The 19,223-nt window shown below is 39.4% G+C and overlaps 1 protein-coding gene across 3 annotated transcripts in view; it reads left to right on the forward strand.

Annotated features, from left to right (window-relative positions):
* LOC124776476 (juvenile hormone esterase-like) overlaps positions 1–19,223 on the forward strand; it is a 106,553-nt gene that overhangs the window by 78,003 nt on the left and 9,327 nt on the right. For all 3 annotated transcript variants that reach the window (XR_007015628.1, XM_047251489.1, XM_047251490.1), the window contains exons 6-11: positions 341–526; positions 2,263–2,462; positions 3,904–4,078; positions 4,153–4,328; positions 4,413–4,563; positions 4,671–4,803. Coding sequence is in view for 2 of the 3 variants with exons in the window: in XM_047251489.1 (XP_047107445.1) it covers positions 341–526; positions 2,263–2,462; positions 3,904–4,078; positions 4,153–4,328; positions 4,413–4,563; positions 4,671–4,803 (1,021 nt within the window). In the remaining variant the exon portion in view is untranslated. The remainder of the gene's footprint in view (positions 1–340; positions 527–2,262; positions 2,463–3,903; positions 4,079–4,152; positions 4,329–4,412; positions 4,564–4,670; positions 4,804–19,223) is intronic.

Raw genomic sequence — 19,223 nt, forward strand, 5'->3', positions numbered from 1 at the left:
TCCTTATGTGTTAATGTTTGTGCATGGATAGGTGGTGTTTTGACACCATATAATGAACAGATAGAAGGGTGAATGAGTCAGATGGCAGTTCAAAAACTAAAAAGCAGTTGTAACAGAAAGGTGGCACAAGTGATTAAAATTCAGGCAGTTGTAAAATGGAATCAACTCTGTAATTCTATTGAATATCAGCATTTTCTCCGTGAGAAGATAATCAGTGTGAAATGCCGGAACATATCTTTTGTGAAGCATATTTTACAGGCCTATTTCTTTGTAAGCTTTAATTAATTTTAAGACATAATGTAGCAGTTTAAAAAGTGGACAAATGTTTGTTTCTCAACAGGCTTTTTAAGTTTGGAAGATGCAACTATACCAGGCAATAATGGCCTCAAGGACCAAGTAGCTGCCCTCAGATGGATTCAGCAGAACATCATAAACTTTGGTGGTGCCCCAAATAATGTTACAATATTTGGTGAAAGTGCTGGTGGTGCCTCTGTACAATACCATTTGATATCTCCAATGTCAAAAGGTAGTAATTGTTTAGAATGCCTTTGGTAGCATATGCATATCTCTCTCTCTCTCTCTCTCTCTCTCTCTCTCTCTGTGTGTCTGTGTGTGTTTTAACTACATGACACCAAATATGTGATCCATTTTGAGCTTCCCTTAAAATGTTGATAGTACAGAACATTGGAGCTCACTTGTAATTGTTATGTTGTTCTCCTTTTGTGATACCTGCTTTGGAAACATCTTATAAAAATGAATCAATTTGCAGTACACCATTTTGCTGCTTACAAAACCCCATAGAAATAAAAAGATCTAGCAAGGGTGTACTGTTCAGTCGTCATACTCTATTTACACCAAACTACAATTTTCATTCTCCTGAAGGTACCATGTATTATTCCCAAGATATTGTGGTAAAGCTTCATAGTGTTTGAGAGAAACAGAGAAAATCATGTGACAATTGATATCGCCCAACTGTCTGTCCATTGTACACGACGAAGGTCAGCATCTGTTTCATTTCCAATGCCTCCAGACATTGCAACTGAGGGGTCTACAACTAGCATATGAGATTTGTGCAGGGATTTCTGCAGGAATCGATTGCAGACCGGAGCTTCACAGTGAGTCTCCTTTTCACCAATGATACCTCACAATGCAAATTTACCCGTAAAGTGTGGGCTAGCATCGTGGGAGTCTGTTTAATTGGACTGTACATTCCCCCACACCAACTTGATGGTTGCACATATCTTGTATTGCTGCGAGATGTTCTGCCGGTCATGCTGTATGATGTTTCATGCCTATTCATCACAACATTCAATTTCAGCACAATGGAACCCCCATGCATTTCAGCGGACAAGTGATGGTACATCGGTCGGCAACCTTTCCTGGCCACTGGATTGGCGTGGAGGCTAGTCACATGGCCACCACAATCACCCAATCTGTCCCAAATACATTTATTCCTGTGGGAATGGGGTATCTAAAGGGCCTTGTGTACAAAACAGCTGTTACATCACTGGAGGACCTAGTGGACAGGACTGTTGTGGCACCAGGATATCTTCAAGTATCTTTAAGAGGAGGTTCCATTCACTGGAGCGTCAATGTCAAGCGTGTCTCAATGCATCTGGACAAAACTTTGAGCATCTCCAGTAGTGGGTGTCCAGTTGTAGCATGTGACTAAATAACTGCAGTGCCATTTAATAGCTCCGGATGGCTTTTACAACCCTCGGTTCCTGTGTAATTACTGATCCTTGCTGTATGCTTGATGTGCTATGTCAGTTTGTAAACTATTTTTTTAATCACCGTCTGTGTGTGTATGTGTGTACATTATCTGTACGCACTTTGAGTAAGCTGAGAGAGGAATATGCCATACGATAATGTTACGTGTGCAATATCTCTTTGTGAATGTTCTCTGTAACGTGCACATTTGAAGTTAGATTAGAAATAAATGTAATATAATTTTGTTGCGGTTATTGCTACTCAAGTTATTTTCATTGACGTTTTTTCCTTTACTTTTCCGTATTGTGTTGTCGCACATCTGTTTAAAGAAATATTGTTTGATATTTTCAGGGAGTTCAAAGTTTCTTGCAGAATGTTTTTTTTTTTTTTTTTTTTTTTTTTTTTTTTTTTTTTTTTTTTTTTTTTTTTTTCAAATTGATGATAAAATATACAATGCAAACCTATGAATAGTTTGTGTCATTATAGCTTTTGATTCACTGAATATTTAGACTTATTAATACAGTTACATATTAAATATATTTTCTTATTTAGGACTTTTTCACAAAGCAATTGCACAGAGTGGTTCTATTTTTAATCCTTGGGCAAGCAGAAAAACTTTGAAGGAGAGGTCGTTTGCCTTGGGTGCTGTGCTGGGATGTAAAACAAATGATCCAAAAGTGCTAATTGATTTTCTCAGGACTTGCACTCCAAAACAGATAGTGGACGGCACTGCAAAAATAGTAACTCTTGATGTAAGTTGACTGAAATTATTTTAGACTTACTCAGTTTTGTGCTGTTCATTATAAAATAAGCACACCAGACAGAAAATTAGTCACAAGCAGGAAACATCACACTAATATCATGTAATATCACTTGAAACCTTTGAAATTTCCTTAATTTGGCAAACAAGAGTGTCCACAAGTTTCCTTTGGTACGCCATCTCCAGCTGAAGCCATTTGTTGATGTTTAAATCCATATTGTATGTTTGTGATTACTATATTTCATCTGCTGTTCCAAATAGTCCCAGACATTTTCTATGCGATTAAAAATAAGTTATTTAGCTAGCCAAGCAGGGAACTGTAGGGTACCTTATTGTTTGTCAAACCAGGCATGTATGTGTGTAGCTCTGTGAGCCCAGCTGTTGTCATCTTAGAAGACAGAAGTGTCCACACAATATTCATCATGAAGATGTGCTATAAAGGGCAACACTGGGCCACCGATAATGTTAAAATAAACATCGTGGTTAATGCTCATAGTGACCTGAATGAGTGGGCCCACGTCATGTTAGGAAAAGTGCCTCCAAAACGTCACAGAACTAACTCTGTCCTCAGCTACATCCTCCACACAATGCAGGTTTTCTATCTGTTGGGTTGCCATTGCTCTTGAGGCCTTACAGGATTTGAAAAAGTGAGAGAATTATGACTTATCAGACCACACTACAGGCCTGCAGTCGGCTACTGTCCAGTTTTTGTGTTATCTAGCCCACTGGGCACTTTATGTACCACTATGACCAATGATCTTTTGTGAAGTACCTGACTCCAAATGACCACAATGTGCAGTTGCCTCTGCAATGTCCACTTGGGAACTGGTTGAGATGGAACTGCATTCACTAACAATAGCAGCTGATTTGAAACCATTTGTCACTGACAAGGTGCGGCACTCATCTCCAGTCCCTGTTGGTTAGAATCTTTTTATGATCACTGTTCTGACTTGCCCACCTTGTAGGGACGTTGGACTGTCTATGGTCGCACACTAACAAATTGGACAACTTCATTCACAGTGCTTTCATGGGTATGTCATAACATGATAGCTCCTCTCTGCCACTCTATTACCTCTCCAGGTTGACCCACCTTACTGTGCTGATTCCATACTACCACCTGGCACATCTACACCATTTCACTTCCACGAGTTACAGTTGAGAGCCATAAAATTGCCAGTTATCATTTGCGCACCACATGCAGCATTCCAAAGTGGCTAATCTGCGTCTTTAATGGGATTCTTAATATTTTGTCCAGTGAGCTTACTTGGTGCTCAAACTGTTACACTGAACGTATGATGATTTTCTCTGTCTGTTGGAGAGTTTGGAGATAGTGTAAATTAGCTCATTATTATTATTATTATTATATTATTATATTATTGTTGTTGTTGTTGTTGTTGTTGTTGTTGTTGTTACTATTATTTTTTCTATGCTAGGACAAACGGAGAGGAAACAGCATACCATTTTTACCAATACCAGAAAAGGACTCCGGCAGTTCACAAGAAGTCTTCCTACCTGATAACCCACAAAATATTGTAAAATCAGGAAAATTCTGTGATGTGCCTTACCTAACTGGAGTTACTTCTCATGAAGGCTTAATGGAGCTTAGAAGTATGTCATCCTCATAGTTTCCATTGTACAGGTTGTTAAAATTAATAACTTCTGATACTTATTAAAAATTTCAGATATTCTAAAAAAGCCAGAGTTACTGAAAGAAATAGACGCAGACTTTGAAAGATTTGTGCCGGAAGATATGGAACTGAGAGAAAGTGAAAGATTGAAGAAAGCCAGTGATATGATAAGACAGTTTTACTTTGATGGTAAAGCACTCACAAAAGATAGCATAATGGATTATGTAAATGTATGTGAAATTAATTTTTCTACATGACTGTTTCAGTATATCATCTGAATTTCAAGATATCAATGAGCTTTTTCTGGCCTTTAGTTGCAGACTGATATAAACTTCGCACACGGAGTGTACCAAACAGCAAATTACCACGTGAAGTATAGTCGCAGCCCATTATATTATTATAATTTTGTGTTTGATAGTGTTCTGGGTGTCTTCAAACGTTTTGTCGGTGCATCTCATCTTCCTGGTAATTGCTTTGTTACTATTTCTGTGCACAAATATAAACTTAGTTTTAACACTGTCACAGATGTTCTGAAATTTTTTGTTTATTGCTATTTGATCATTTTATTTCAGGTGTTTGTCATATCGATGATATTGGATACTTATTCCATATGTCAATTGTTGATATCACTGTAGAACATGACTCTATAGAAATGTCAACTATACGAAGGATGGTGAAGTTGTGGACAAATTTTGCAAAGACTGGGTATGCTTAAATATTGTACCAATTGTTGCATGTTAATGTTAAAAAAAAAAAACCTTGATAACTTATTTGAGTCTTGCACCTCCTTTCTGATGATTAGTTCGCATTTATAAATCTTTGTTTTAGTGCAGCAGTGTAGATCTTATTTTCTCAGAAGTGGGGAAAATACTTCTGCATTCCTTTCGCTGTAAGTCTCAGAATGATTTTTAGTCATATTCACCCAGAAATTATTTCTAAATGTAATTAACTTTTTTCATGCTGCACAGAAAAAGACAGGAAATAAAGGGCCATGTAACTACTAAGATTTAAAACTTTTCCTGCTACAGAAACAAGGAAACTTGGAGCAGAGCTGACAGGCAAATGCCAATTTTGTAGGATGAAGGGAAATAAATAAAATGGGGTGAGTGTAAGAGGATTAGGATGTAAGTTACAGGAGTGAAGGAAGTCACTGAAAATTCTGATCAGTGGAGAAACTAGGGGAAAAGCTAAATAGTGCTCTGATTTTGGTGACTCATCAAAATTGTTAAGGTTGCTTGTGTTGCTCCAAGAATCATTGTACGAGTCATCGTATAGCCAGTTTCCAATTTTTCAACATATAATGTAACTTGTTAGATAAAAAATCTGCTCACCATGCCACAGCAGGAGAGCATACCCATATAAAGATTAAGGAAATTTGCAGGTTTACGGAGCCAGTGGCTCCCTCTGGCAAAAGGGCCAAAGGAAGAGGAATGAAGTGAAAGGAGAGGTCAGGTTTAGGACATTTGGAAAAGTCACCCAGAAACCAGATCAGGCTAGACTTAGTGGATGGGATGAATAGGAGCAATCAATCTTTCCTTCTCATCCCATCTGGTAAGTCATTCATGACCTGGAATTCTAGGCAATTTTTCCAAACTCCCCATTTCCTAAACTTCAGGAGTCCCTTTTCTTCATCGCTCTTCCTTCCCCTTCAGCCTTCTGCCAGAAGGAGCCACCAGCTCTGAAAGCTTGCAAATTTCCTTAACCTTTGTATATGTATGTTCTCCAACTGCCTCATGGTGAGTAGATTTGTTATCTATCTGTGTCTATTATATTTCTATCACATATAGTAACATTTTTGGGATCACTCAAGGTCTTCTGTATTTGAACTTGGAAGCATCTACGCCAGAGACTTGCATGCTTCTGTAACTAATTTCTCTGCAAATTTCTTATCCTCTGCCATGGGACGAAGAGATTTAGGTCTCTTCTGTCACTGTAAAGACCATAAGCCAGTAAAACACAGAAAACAACCAAATAGGCAGACAGCATTTGTGGCATCCACATGTTGATTTTATACTTTTCGTACTTACTATTCTTATGTATCACTTCTTTGACAAAATTCAGTTAGTCGAGTGAAACAGTGGGCAAGAAATTATCATTAGACAATAATATGGAACAGAAAGAAATTGTTGATCTGTTGCTATTAAACTGTCACAGTGGTAAGATGCAAAATTGCATCTGTTGTGGCTGATAATGCAAAGAGGTGGCTCTAATTCCCATCTGCTGCTAAATCCCTTCTCGAGGATGTGTGATGACGTGGAATGAGGATTACTTTGTCTCTTGAGGCCATCTATGAAGATACTTACATAAATAAGCATTGTTATTGACATACATATTACTAAAGTGGCATCTAATCAAAACATATGCAACTTGTAACTAAATATGTCTTTCAAAATGTGCTACTAACTGTGTATCCCCTACACAGTACACAGTAACTGTAGTTACAACTTATGATACATACTAAAAATAAAACAAAAAAACTGTCATGTCTGTCTGTTTGTTTGAATATGTTAATCTCCAAAACCACCAGACAAATTTTCATGGGATTCTCACAGGTAAATTAAGCACAGCTTGGAGCAACATACAGGGTTCATTTAATCAAAATTGGGTTAAAAAAAGTCATGATTTAAAGTTTTATCTAAAATTAGTTTACAAAAGAACCAATAGATACTGTTGTTATTCTTTTTTAACTCTGTGATAGATGTTTTTTTCAGAAGTTTGCATCAGTGACAGATTTCAGTGCTGCAATCTTATCTTCATGAATACAAAAGACATTGAATTTACTTAGTTAAGATATATGGATTTACTGACTGTGCTTTGTGTATTAAAAACTTTGACATTGCTTTGCTTCTTGCTTCTTTCTTCTTCTTCTTCTTCTGCTGCTGCTGCTGGTGCTGCTGCTTCTTATCCATTAATGGATGTTGGCGACCACATGTTGTGTTTTTCTTCTGTGAACTGCAGTATGAAATAGCTGGTCTACACTTCGCAGTCCAGTCCACTGCTTTATATTGTTCAACCAGGATGTTTTTCTTCGCCCTTGTCTTTTTCCTTCAACCTTCCCTTCTATTATTAACTGCAGAGGCATATATTTGGTATTCCATACTATATGTCGTAGGTATGCAGTTTTTCTTCTTTTAAGCACTGTTGTTCATTTGTTCCAGTACGTCGGTGTTGGTTATTCATGCAGTCCATGGTATTTTAAGCATTCTGCAATAAATACACATTTCAAAGGGCTCTAACTTCTTTATTGTTGTCATATTTAGTGTCCGTCCTTCAGAGCCATATAGAAGCACGGACCAGATGTAGGATTTAACAAATCGGACTCCAAGGTTTAGGTCTAGGTCTGTGCTTGTAAGAATATTCTTAAACTTTATGAAGGTGATTTGGACATTCTCTGTGCGACATTTTATTTCTAAGTCTGTTCACCAGTCTTCACAAAGCCAGGTTCCGAGGTATTTAAACTTGTTGACTCTTTGTATTACAGACCCTTGCCTCTTTCGCTAGGTATTATTTATGTTATTTTCTAGGAAAACGAATTTATTGAGTCTGTTCTGTGATTTTAATGCCTACTCATTACATTTTGATTTACTTTTTTGTTTACAAACTAAAAAGCCTAGAAAATGATAGTCTTTCTCAATGCACCAGAATGGCTGAAAGATTGAGAACTATGTCTTCTCAAGAATCCAGTGAAGATTGTGAGACGAGAATACAAGTTATCAGGCCTTAGACACTTACAGCTACCCATGCAAAGCCAGGATGGATGGCCAATATTAAATTTATAAAGCTGGCCAAAGTTCCTTATGCAATAAGACTACTGCTAAACCAAAATTGTCAAAACTCAGGAAAAAAATAACATTTGAAAAATGAAAAGTAGATGCTTGCAGTATGCAGCAGAGATGAAGATTTTCACAAAGTTGTTCAAAGTTCGTTATGTGCAACTTTCTGTTGGTAGTCTTCTTATGATGATTGATAGAACTGTTTGTTTATAAACTATGGTCACTGTTGTCGAATGGCTCTTATGTTCCTCAATGTCGGGGACTATGGATTCCTATTATGCTTGAAGGCAGTTGGACTTCAGTGGAGATTAATTAATGTTTTACTTCTTGTCTCATTGTTGTCACTTTCTTCTTCGAAAGAAACAACCAGTCAGATTCTGCACTTTCCTGGTGCTGGATCTTTTTTTACACAATCACCTTATTTATTTGAAGGGCAGTTAGTTCTTCACAGTAATAATGTCACCTAGTGCTAGAATATAGAGATGCATTTATCTACTACAGCACCACAATGCCAGTGAATGATTAGTCTGTAAGAATTTCATCTGTTCTAAAAATTGAAAAAAAAGGAAAAAGCTAAGTGAGAAATTTTTAAACATCGTTCACAATTGTTAATATTGCAGCTGAATGCTGAGTAAGCCTCACAAGGTATTGGCAGAAATAAATCTGTGAGGGCGGGTCTAGAGTCATGCTTGGTTAGCTATATGGTGAGTAGCAACTATCCTTCTCATAATATTGTTACATTCCATCCTGGATTTTCCATTGTTTGCGTGTTTATGATAAGAAATATAGGGAAATAAAGCAGTTTACTGTAACAGATGTGGAGAACACTGAAGAAAGTGTCAAAGACAGTTTGATATTGTCTTGTGTTCTTTACTAACTATGCAATGTGACTGGCTCCATTTTTGTGTGACATTCAACAGCTTTGCCATGATTGATTTTTAGCCACCACTTTTCAAGAAAAAACACAAGACTTACACTCAATTACAGACTTGTATTGCTGCTATGACACACACTCCCTTCTAAAAATCAGCAAGGCACCGAATTGTCCAGGACTCAACACCTTCCTCTTTCACCTCCATACATGAGACTCTAAAGCTGTATTAAAGGAACTGACTGGTGAATAATTATTTCGTGATATTTTGTATAGCATCCATGAGTATACTACACTGTTATTTAGTGCAAAAACCACTCTTTCATAGCACATACTTGTATGTAGCACACAATTGAAAACTGATTAGAGCTATAATGCTTCTGTAGGTCTAATGGCCTCAAGAAATAATATCAGTTTTCCTCGTGAGAAATGTTGTGGGATTATGTCTTGTACCTTGCAAGTTGCAAGTTACATAAGCAATGTGTTGTACCATGTTTACAGTACACATCTGTGTACTGTTTAGGAGGCCTGTATGCTACAGGTTGTCCAGATGAAAGATGTAGCATGATGTAATAACAGGGTGTATACAACCCGGGAGATCCGGGAAAAAACCGGGAAGTTTTTCATCCGGAAGAAAACTGGGAAAATCCCAGGAATTTTTCGTTGTTTTAGTTTTCAATCAAATTTTTGTAATTTTGACTGGTAAGAATCTATACTCTAACAAAGGATTTTACTGTATCCCGGTACTGCAGAATAATACTGCAACAATAAAACGAGGGGGGGGGGGGGGGGGGGACGAAAATAAAACATAAATTGGAAAGGAAATGAGCCACATACAACAAAAAAACACAGTGCTCATACAAGCATTTGCCAACAGCAAAATGTGTCAAAGGCTTTAGGAAGACTGTGCAATGCTTCATAACAACAAATTGCCTCCGATGAGTATGACGTCACAACTGTTTACATTAGATTCGTTTTAGCAGTTACGAGGGGCTCATGCGCATGCGGAGTTGAGTGGCGTATGAGTAGTACCTTCTCCCGTTTCTGTCTACAGAAATGTGGCTGTTGGCTGTGTAAGCAGTTGCAGCAAGCAGCTAGATGCAACCGGGAAAAATTTTACTGCCGCGCCCAAACTGCCAGATTCACGCATGCGCAGTGGGCCCGAATATATGAGAGTGTGTTGGGGGGGGGGTGCCAAATTCATGTTCTTGAGCAGGAAGAACCTTGTTTCACAAAGCGCCTAGCATCCAGTGCACGTTGGTCTATCATTTACTCATATGATTTTGATGCGCATCTCTTGTTAGTTTTTGAACACACTCTGTAAGTTGATTTCTGAATGAATCATAAGCCGTGCAGGGTATCCGTGCGGTCTAGTGCGACTTGTCACTGTTCACGCGGCTCCTCCCTCAAGTATGGGTGTGTGTGTTGTCCTTAGCGTAGGCTAGTTTAAGTTAGATTAAGTAGTGTGTAAGCCTAGGGACCAATGACATCAGCAGTTTGGTCCAATAGTAAAAAAAAATAAGAATAATAATAAGTTGATTTTTGGATGTGTGCATAGTGTACGTGATGTCTCCATCAGTGTAATCCTCATCGCATGTAGAAATAAACTTTCCTGCAGGCAAAAGGGGACTGTCAATCGCTGTCTGATTATGTTGTTGATTGGGTTTGTGAGTGATTAGGGTTGTTATAATTACTAGAGAAATCCATAGATTCAGACTAGCATAGTGGAAATAAATGACCAACAGGTAAGAAAGATTACGTATTATCTTCTTGGTGTATCAAGGAAAATGAAATTTTGTCAGAAATTTTTTGGCCAGATCGATACACTAGTAAGGTCCAGTTGCACAGTCCCCGTCTAGCAGCCACTTAATTTCTATTCTGGAAGTAGCGCGGAAAATGGTTTGTACAAACATAACAACGCCTAACTGGAGAATAATCAGGTATAAGTAAACTGGTGATTCTGGCAGGGTTAGTGCAGTTACCCGGCGAATAAGTTTTGACAAAGGCAGGAATAGTTCCAGAATTAGTCATGACAAGATTGTTTGTTAGAGAGAGGAAGGAGAAGAAACGGGGACACCACACAAATTAGGAAAGAATATGAAGATTCCAAATTTATATAAAAATCTCAAACTACTACATTTCTATCTCATACTCGAGAAACTTGAGCATATGAATGAAATGTGAAACTATTTTCTAACATACAGCTTTTTGCTTGTAGTAGGCCTAATAGGCATTTTATGTTGGCCTTCATGAATTATATTCTGTCGTATTATAAAAGTGACCATTTGTGCCAAAAGAGTCTCATTTATGTGGTGTGTGTTACAATTTCTGCAGTGTTAGAAAGGCCTATTTTGTTTTAACTGGCAGACAGTGACAAAACAGGTCTAGTCAGATCGAGAAACCACCCTAGCCTTGGGTACTACACGTATTAATGCAGTTGTAAAACCGCTGTATAAGAAGGGGGATGAGACGGATACTGCTAACTATAGGCCAATATCACTACTGACATGCTTTTCAAAGCTTTTAGAGAAACTAATGCATGCCAGGATAGTTAAGCAACTCAGTGAACACAATATCTTCAGCAAAAGTCAGTTTGAATTTCAGAAAGGTTTGTCAACAGAAGATGCAATATTTGCATTTACTGGCAAACTCTTGGAATCTATCAACAAAAAACTGAAAGTGATTGGCATATTTTGGACCTAACAAAAGCATTTGACTGTGTAAATCATCAAATTCTTTTACAAAAAGCTGCACATCTCGGTATAAGTGGTACAGCAGGGAAATGGCTTGACTCATATCTGTCAAACAGGAAACAAAAAGTTGTAGTAGATAGTCAAGATGGTGTCTCATTATCTTCAGAATAGGGCACCATCACATGTGGAGTGCCACAGGGCTCAGTTCTGGGCCCCCTACTTTTTATTATATTTATAAATGATCTCCCTCTCTGTACGGAATATTGTAGATTCACCATTTTTGCTGATGACACTACACTATTTATTGATAATTCAGTAGATAAACTTGAGGTAACAGCAAATAAGGTTTTAAATGAAACAGTGAACTGGTTTGACATTAATGGTCTTTCTTTAAATTACTGTAAAACAAACTACATTCATTTCCACACAACATCCAAAGATGAGGAAATAGTAGTAAAAATAGGTGAGCAGACAATAACCAGGGTAGATTCCTCAAAATACCTAGGCTTGCAGATTGATAGCAAACTGAATTGGTCAAACCACATCCTGGACCTATGCAAAAGACTAAGTTCAGCAACATATGCATACAGTGTTTAACATTTCTTGTATTGTAAATTGCAAATGTATGCCCAAATTTGTATCTGTAATACCATCTATCTTAGTATTGCCCTGGTTCGGAAATATCGTAGATCCGAAGCTGATGCGCAGAGCAGTGTGAGTTATGGTGGGGAAGGGTGTAGTCTCCACATGACCCGTGTTTACATTTAGTGATTTTGCTGTTTCCTCTTCGTTTACTGTTCTCATGTCAAATGAAAACAAAATGAATTTCTGTGACCAGGATCTATCAAGCGAATTGAAATATGTTCACATAATTATGGAAGACTAATATACGTTATTACTTTCAGATTTTATTATATTTCCACTTTTCTGACAGCCATGCCTTGTAGAACAATGAAGTTATTTTTGTCGGTTTGCTAAATAATTTTTTTTTTTACACTGAGGCAGTCAATGTGTTTGAAACAAAGTGTTTAGTTCCACACTATTGGCTAATTTCAACTGCTCGCTGCCTTTCAATTGCACATTTTCATCTTCTAGCACATATGGCATTATGCCATAATAAACAATAAAAAATGAGTTAATACAGTACTGGTACTCCAAGAAAATTTACATCCCGAAACCCAACTGAAAAGCTTAATATCAGGTCAAGGCCTACTTCATTGGGAATCTGGACATTCAAATGTGCTCTTGAGGGAAATATTGCGAATGGTGGTTTGAAAAGCATTACTTTCAAAGTAAATTTCCTTTTACGCAAGTTGAACTATGTGCGAGAATGTACGATGAATTTCTTAAATCAAAGAGCGTTTGATTTCGAGCCATTTAGAAATATTTCGAGCCCAGAAGATCATCCATGTCGTTATTATGAGCAAATTGGTTTAGTGCATGGGAAGCTCTCTCTCCTTTGCTGTTATTGTTGTTGTGGTCTTCAGTCCTGAGACTGGTTTGATGCAGCTCTCCATGCTACTCAATCCTGTGCAAGCTTCTTCGTCTCCCAGTACCTACTGCAGCCTACATCCTTCTGAATCTGCTTAGTGTATTCATCTCTTGGTCTCCCTCTACGATTTTTACCCTCCACGCTGCCCTCCAGTACTAAATTGGTGATCCCTTGATGCCTCAGAACATGTCCTAGCAACCGATCCCTTCTTCTAGTCAAATTGTGACACAAACTCCTCTTCTCCTCAATTCTATTCAGTACCTCATCATTAGTTATGATCTACCCATCTAATCTTCAGCATTCTTCTGTAGCACCACATTTTGAAAGCTTGTATTCTCTTCTTGTCTAAACTGGTTATCGTCCATGTTTCACTTCCATAAATGGCTACACTCCATACAAATACTTTCAGAAACGACTTCCTGACACTTAAATCAATACTCGATGTTAACAAATTTCTCTTCTTCAGAAATGCTTTCCTTGCCATTGCCAGTCTACATTTTATATCCTCTCTACTTCGACCATCATCAGTTATTTTGCTCCCCAAATAGCAAAACTGATTTACTACTTTAAGTGTCTCATTTCCTAATCTAATTCCCTCAACATCACCCAACTTAATTCAACTACATTCCTTTATCCTCGTTTTGCTTTTGTTGATGTTCATCTTATACCCTCCTTTCAAGACACTGTCCATTCTGTTCAACTGCTCTTCGAAGTCCTTTGCTGTCTCTGACAGAATTACAATGTCCTCTGCTGTAGCTAATTTATTTCTGGAAAACTTTGAGGACAAGTCACATTTTACTGGCACATTGGTTGATTTATTGATTGATTGATTGATTTTAACAGGAGAGCTAAAACAGCTTCGGTCTAACCCGCCACTGCCCGCACCAAAACTAGGTTTATTGTGTGGTATCGCTCCCTGTATATCTAGTAAAGCCAACCAGTGTCCTTAAATAGTGCAAGGAGTCCCTCTACCAGTTTTTTGTTAGACACAATTTCTTCAGGTCTAGTTGTCCTGAAGATTCTGTATCTTTTACTCTCCAGTGCCATGCATTCAAAGATTAGGTGTGATGCAGTTTCTTCACCCTCATCACATATCCTACATTTAGGGTCCTCTTCTTTTATACCCATTGTGTGTAGGTGTTTTTTGAAGTTCCCATGGCCGTTCATCAGTCCAGTCATGAGTTACTGCCACATTTGTGTGATATATCTTAAAGTGTAACACCCACAAAAAATATCAACATTATATGTGAAAGCTTAGCTTCTCTTGCGGTTTATTAACCTTAGAGACCAATGTTATATGTGAAAGCTTTGCTTTTCTTGTAGCAACACTATCTACATTAATTTAAAACATTAACTTTTCCTGTTTGTGTATCCGAGCTACTTAACATTGGTGTTGCTATTAGCTGACTACATCACGTGTCCTGTGGTCTGAATATCCACTGTCATCTGCTGGCGGGATCTCGTGACATGAGCTATGACTGGCTTACAAAAATGCATCGCAATCTCGATTACAATGATTCGGAAAGTAACATGCGGTGTTTGGTGGAATTCGAATTTACATTTTCGTAATACGAAAATATGCAGCCTACATGTTGCTGCACATCAAAAATCTTTCCAAAAGGAGTTTTTTTCCCTGAGTTTCGTTTTCTAAAGTGCCGGAAAAACATAGTCATTCAAAGGATTGATAAGTTTTACAGTTCCAAGGGAAAGTATACCATCACTTAATACCACGGAAAAAGTGTGTTTTCATCCGGGAGAAAGTGTATTTTTAACTGGGAAAAATCTGGGAATTTTTTTCCTTGTCTACGTATACACTCTGAATAAGGCTACTCCAGTGAGCTGGAAGTAGTCCTTTGATTGAGGTGACATACACTGAAACAGAATGTGAAGTAATCAAGTAATACAAGTAACCAATCCAAGCAACACAAATATGGCCATACTTGTAAACCTCTGAACCTCTCGTGATTCCACACGTAACAAGATGCAGGACAACTGACATGAGTGGTACAAACTGGAAGAACATAGAGAGAGTCACACAGCACTCTCTGCACATATATAGGCGCGAGTTGCCAGCAGATGGCATGGCAGAGACCATGCCTCGCGCACGCCTCTCACAAGAAGCCCCAGTGGCCAGCCCATGCTGATGCAGTTTGTGGCCAATTCGAGCACGTGTGCTTGGCGACACCTTATTCAGCACACTCATGCTCATACTCACACTCGCACACACTAGTAGCAAGATACAACACACCTCTCCATTGTGCGAAGTGGGTGTCCTGGCAACAAAGGAGACACTGGCAATCCAAAGAGAGAGACATCCATCAGGTGGCAGCAGTGGAGCGATGTGCTTATCAGGCACCAGAGCATAGGGCCGGACCGCACAGGCACGCCTGAGGGTGATAGGCCCACGTGGTGCCTCTAGAGAGCACCAGAGAGGAGGGTGTCATCACCATCTCTGCATCGTCATCAGCAAGCAGGTCCCAGTGAGAGGGAGACAGGGCTGGATCCACCGACCATGATGATTGAGATGATGATGGCTATGGGGCTGAAGGAGGTGGCTCGACTGTAACAACAGACTGCAGTGACGGACCCGAGGCCAAAGGCGGACTGATGCCTGGTGCCAGGAAGCTGTAACCCCAGGGCGCCGCGCATGGAGGAGACAGCCAATGAGATGGGGCCGCCTCCACAGCAGGTGACGATGGACTCAAGGCACAGGAAGACAGGATAGGCTGTGGAGGGGGGCTGCACCTGCGAACCTCAGCTTTGGCAGCAAACTGACACGCAACTGACCAGATTGGCACATGATCATCCTGTCAGCCGTATATGTGTCACAAAGACGGTGTGCCTGGCAGCAGAAAATAGTGACTGGTATCCACTTGGGCCAGCAACCAAACCCTCATGCCCACACTGATGCGGGATGGTTCCTTTGAAAGGGCACGGCCGATTTCCTTCCCAATCCTTCCCTAACCCGAGCTTGCGCTCCGTCTCTAATGACCTCGTTGTCGACGGGACGTTAAACACTAACCACCACCACCCACACTGATGATCCTGGTGTGAAGCAGCTTGATGAACCCGACTGCAGAAGGCGTAATGCAGGCTGCAGAAGGTGGAGGACCGTGCGTGGCTGCTGGCTGGGAAACAACTCTTCTGGGTTCTGATTCCCCATAGGCGTGAAGTGATAGGTGCTCAGAAAACAAAAACAGGCATAGTCCAGTGAGAAATCCACAGCAAACTTTTTTCATTTGGGACTTGAATGTATGCACTAGTTATTCTACCTTGCCATTTGATTGAGGGTAGAATGGTGGTGACGTGACATGACCATTGCTGTGACAGGAACCAAACAATTGAAAGTTGGGAGAATTGAACTGGGCCCCACAATCGGAAACTAAAGTTCAAGACAACCCCTCAATAGAGGGGGAGGGGGGGGGACACTCTCAAAAGTCTACAAATTGTGACCTCAGCCTACATAAACACACACCAGAGAATGTAAGGAAACTGGGAAAATGCATCCACAGCCAAGACACAGTAGGAATTTAATAAGGAACCTGCAAATTTGACACGAATATGTTCCCATGGCTGGTACGGAGTGGGCCAGCGGTACAAGGATGCCGCAGGAGCTGCCTGTTGTTGGGCATGCTGCTCACAAGACATGACAAGACAGACAATTTCACCATCATTCCCTGCCCAAAAAACTTGTCTCCTAGTTAACAGTTTAGTGTGTAAGACTGCCTAATGGCCAAGGTGGAGAAGGCATAGAATCTCGCGTTGTAACGCAGCAGGAGTGACTACTCTGGAGAGAGGTCTTCCATATACAGCAGCAAAACACTGTCAAAAATAGAGAAGTGATACTGTAAGGAAAAATAGTTGCATAAGGGGTCTGAAGCCTAACATAGTGGTTTATGTGCCAGCGCTGTTGAACAGTCCGAATCAACTTGTGAAGATCAGGTCAGAGGCAACAGCAGCTGCTATGTGCAAGCTCGTAGTTGGGAAACCCTTGACTGTGGCCTGTATTTCAGTATGAAGATGGAAGCAACGCAATTCTTCATGATCGAAGTTGGGTTCAGGACTCACAGGAGGACAAGGCAAGGTGCCCACATTGGCACGTTTACACATAGGTTGAAAATGGATTTCATAATTGTAGTGAGACAAGAACAGCACCCAGCGTTGTAGGCAGTGTGCTGCCTTGTCAGGCAAGAAAGTGTCAGGATTAAACAAGAAAATCAAGAGTTTATGGTCAATAATGAGATGAAACCTCCAGCCATACAAAAAAGTGACATTTCCAGAAAACATAGATTATGGTAAGAGCAGGCTTGGCTGGTAATTAAAAGCTCTGAGGCAGAGCCACCCACAATATATGTTAAAACAAATTTCTCAGTAATGCATTACAGAATTTTGCCTATTTCCCACACAGATTTAAATAATGCCAGTCAGTTTTTTTTTTTTTTTTTTTTTTTTTTTTTTTTTTTTTTTTTTTTTTTTTTTTTTTTTTTTTTTAACTGTTTATATACGTGGTGTCACATAATGTTTTTCGAACGGGTAGTAGCTAGTCTTAAGGCTGCCTTGAAATCCCACTTAGGTGTATGTAGCAGAGGTATGGGGACGTGGCTTTCTCAGAGTACAGCCATTATGGGTGTCCCAAAGGCTCTGGTGTATCAGCCTAAGGGTGTCCTACCAACCTGCACACAATTTTCGTGTTCCAGTGCTTTCATCAAAACAGAATGAACAGAGTTTCTGAAACTTCGCTATCAAATCCCTGTATCTGTAATATTTCTATTATGCTTAGTGTGTCTTTAGTCCATGTTTAGTATTATTGTTTGGATAGTGTTTTATGTAGTTTTCTGTGTCTGTCATTGGCTACTATATCCACTGATGGAATTAGTTTGCAAATGTCTCACCAGAGTACACTACAGTACAGTAACATAAGTTGCACCACCTGGTGAGAGTTTCACGAGTTAGAGGAAAAAATGTGTGAAATATGCCCCAAACACAAAATACATCCTGTTACTTTGTTTCCTTGCTTGCTGAATGCAGGTAACATGTGTTATTAGTAGGTTTCTTTTTGTAAGTGTGTTACGCACAAGTTTAGCAAGTTTTGCTTTCTTGCAAATAACAGCAGTACACAACGTGTTCGAAAACAAAACAATATTAATTCAGTATGGTATTTATCAAAACAATATGAATTCAGTGTAGAATTTATCACATAAAATTTTGGAACATACAGTTTGGATGAAAATGAAGGAACTTTGTGCACCCAGACCTGATGTAAACATGAATCAAGAACAAAAATAGTGTAAATGCAGACAAGGATGTACAAGCAAATTTCAAGAGAGAAATGTACAATACAGCGGAGTGGTTGTGTGCGCTATATCACTTAAAATGCATATTTTTATAATACAAAAGTGTAAATACAACAGATATGGTCTGTACATTTCCATGGCGTTTGCTCATGTCAGCCGATCACAGCACAAGATCCATGATGTCATGGAAACGTCACTGTTTCATCATGCAAACACATAAACACTGTGGTTTGAGTGCACAAAATATGAAATGTCTGAAGTTTAGAAATGATAATACCAAAAACTATAACCATGCAGTGATACTAACATACACCGAATTAAAGATCTCGCCAAAACGAGTCTTTCAGTACAATTTGTAGTTGTAAACTGTGAGGAAATGTGAAGGTGGAGGATAAATAAGCTACCAATAGACTTTGCCTTGGAGTTAGCTTTTGATGCTATTTCGAAGTGGATTATGAAACGGAAAGAAGATACAGTACGTAAATGTAACGTACCCTGAGGTCCCAGTATGGGAACCACGGACTTCACCTGGGTAAGAACCTTATTTTCCATCTGAGAGTAACGCTGCTGGGTTGGATTGAGAGATATGGAGACGAAAGCAACAGGTTGTCCAGAGTCATCGGTGCCCAAGGACCACGCCAAGGCCATACTGTGAGGCATCAGTCTCCAAAACTATGTGCTAGTTTGGAGAGAACATAGCTGAACAAGGGGCTGAGAGGAATTTGGACTTCAACATTTGAAAAGCATATTTACAATCTGGGCTCCAGCAAAAAGTTACATTCTTGGGTAACAGAGCATGCAGTAGGTGGGCTAATGGGCCACACACCCCCTCCCCACCCCTCCCCGCACCCCACCCCCCTCAGCGGGAATTTATCATCCCTAGAAAGGCCTGAAGTTTCGTCTTGAACAAAGGGCAAAGATGTCATCTGGCATAGCACAAACTCCATCCTGCAAGACCTCGAACCTCAAATGAACACTACAAAACTGAAAAAAAAAAACTGG

The sequence above is a fragment of the Schistocerca piceifrons genome, chromosome 2, assembly GCF_021461385.2.
Source record: "Schistocerca piceifrons isolate TAMUIC-IGC-003096 chromosome 2, iqSchPice1.1, whole genome shotgun sequence".
Classification (NCBI taxonomy): Eukaryota; Metazoa; Arthropoda; class Insecta; order Orthoptera; family Acrididae; genus Schistocerca; species Schistocerca piceifrons.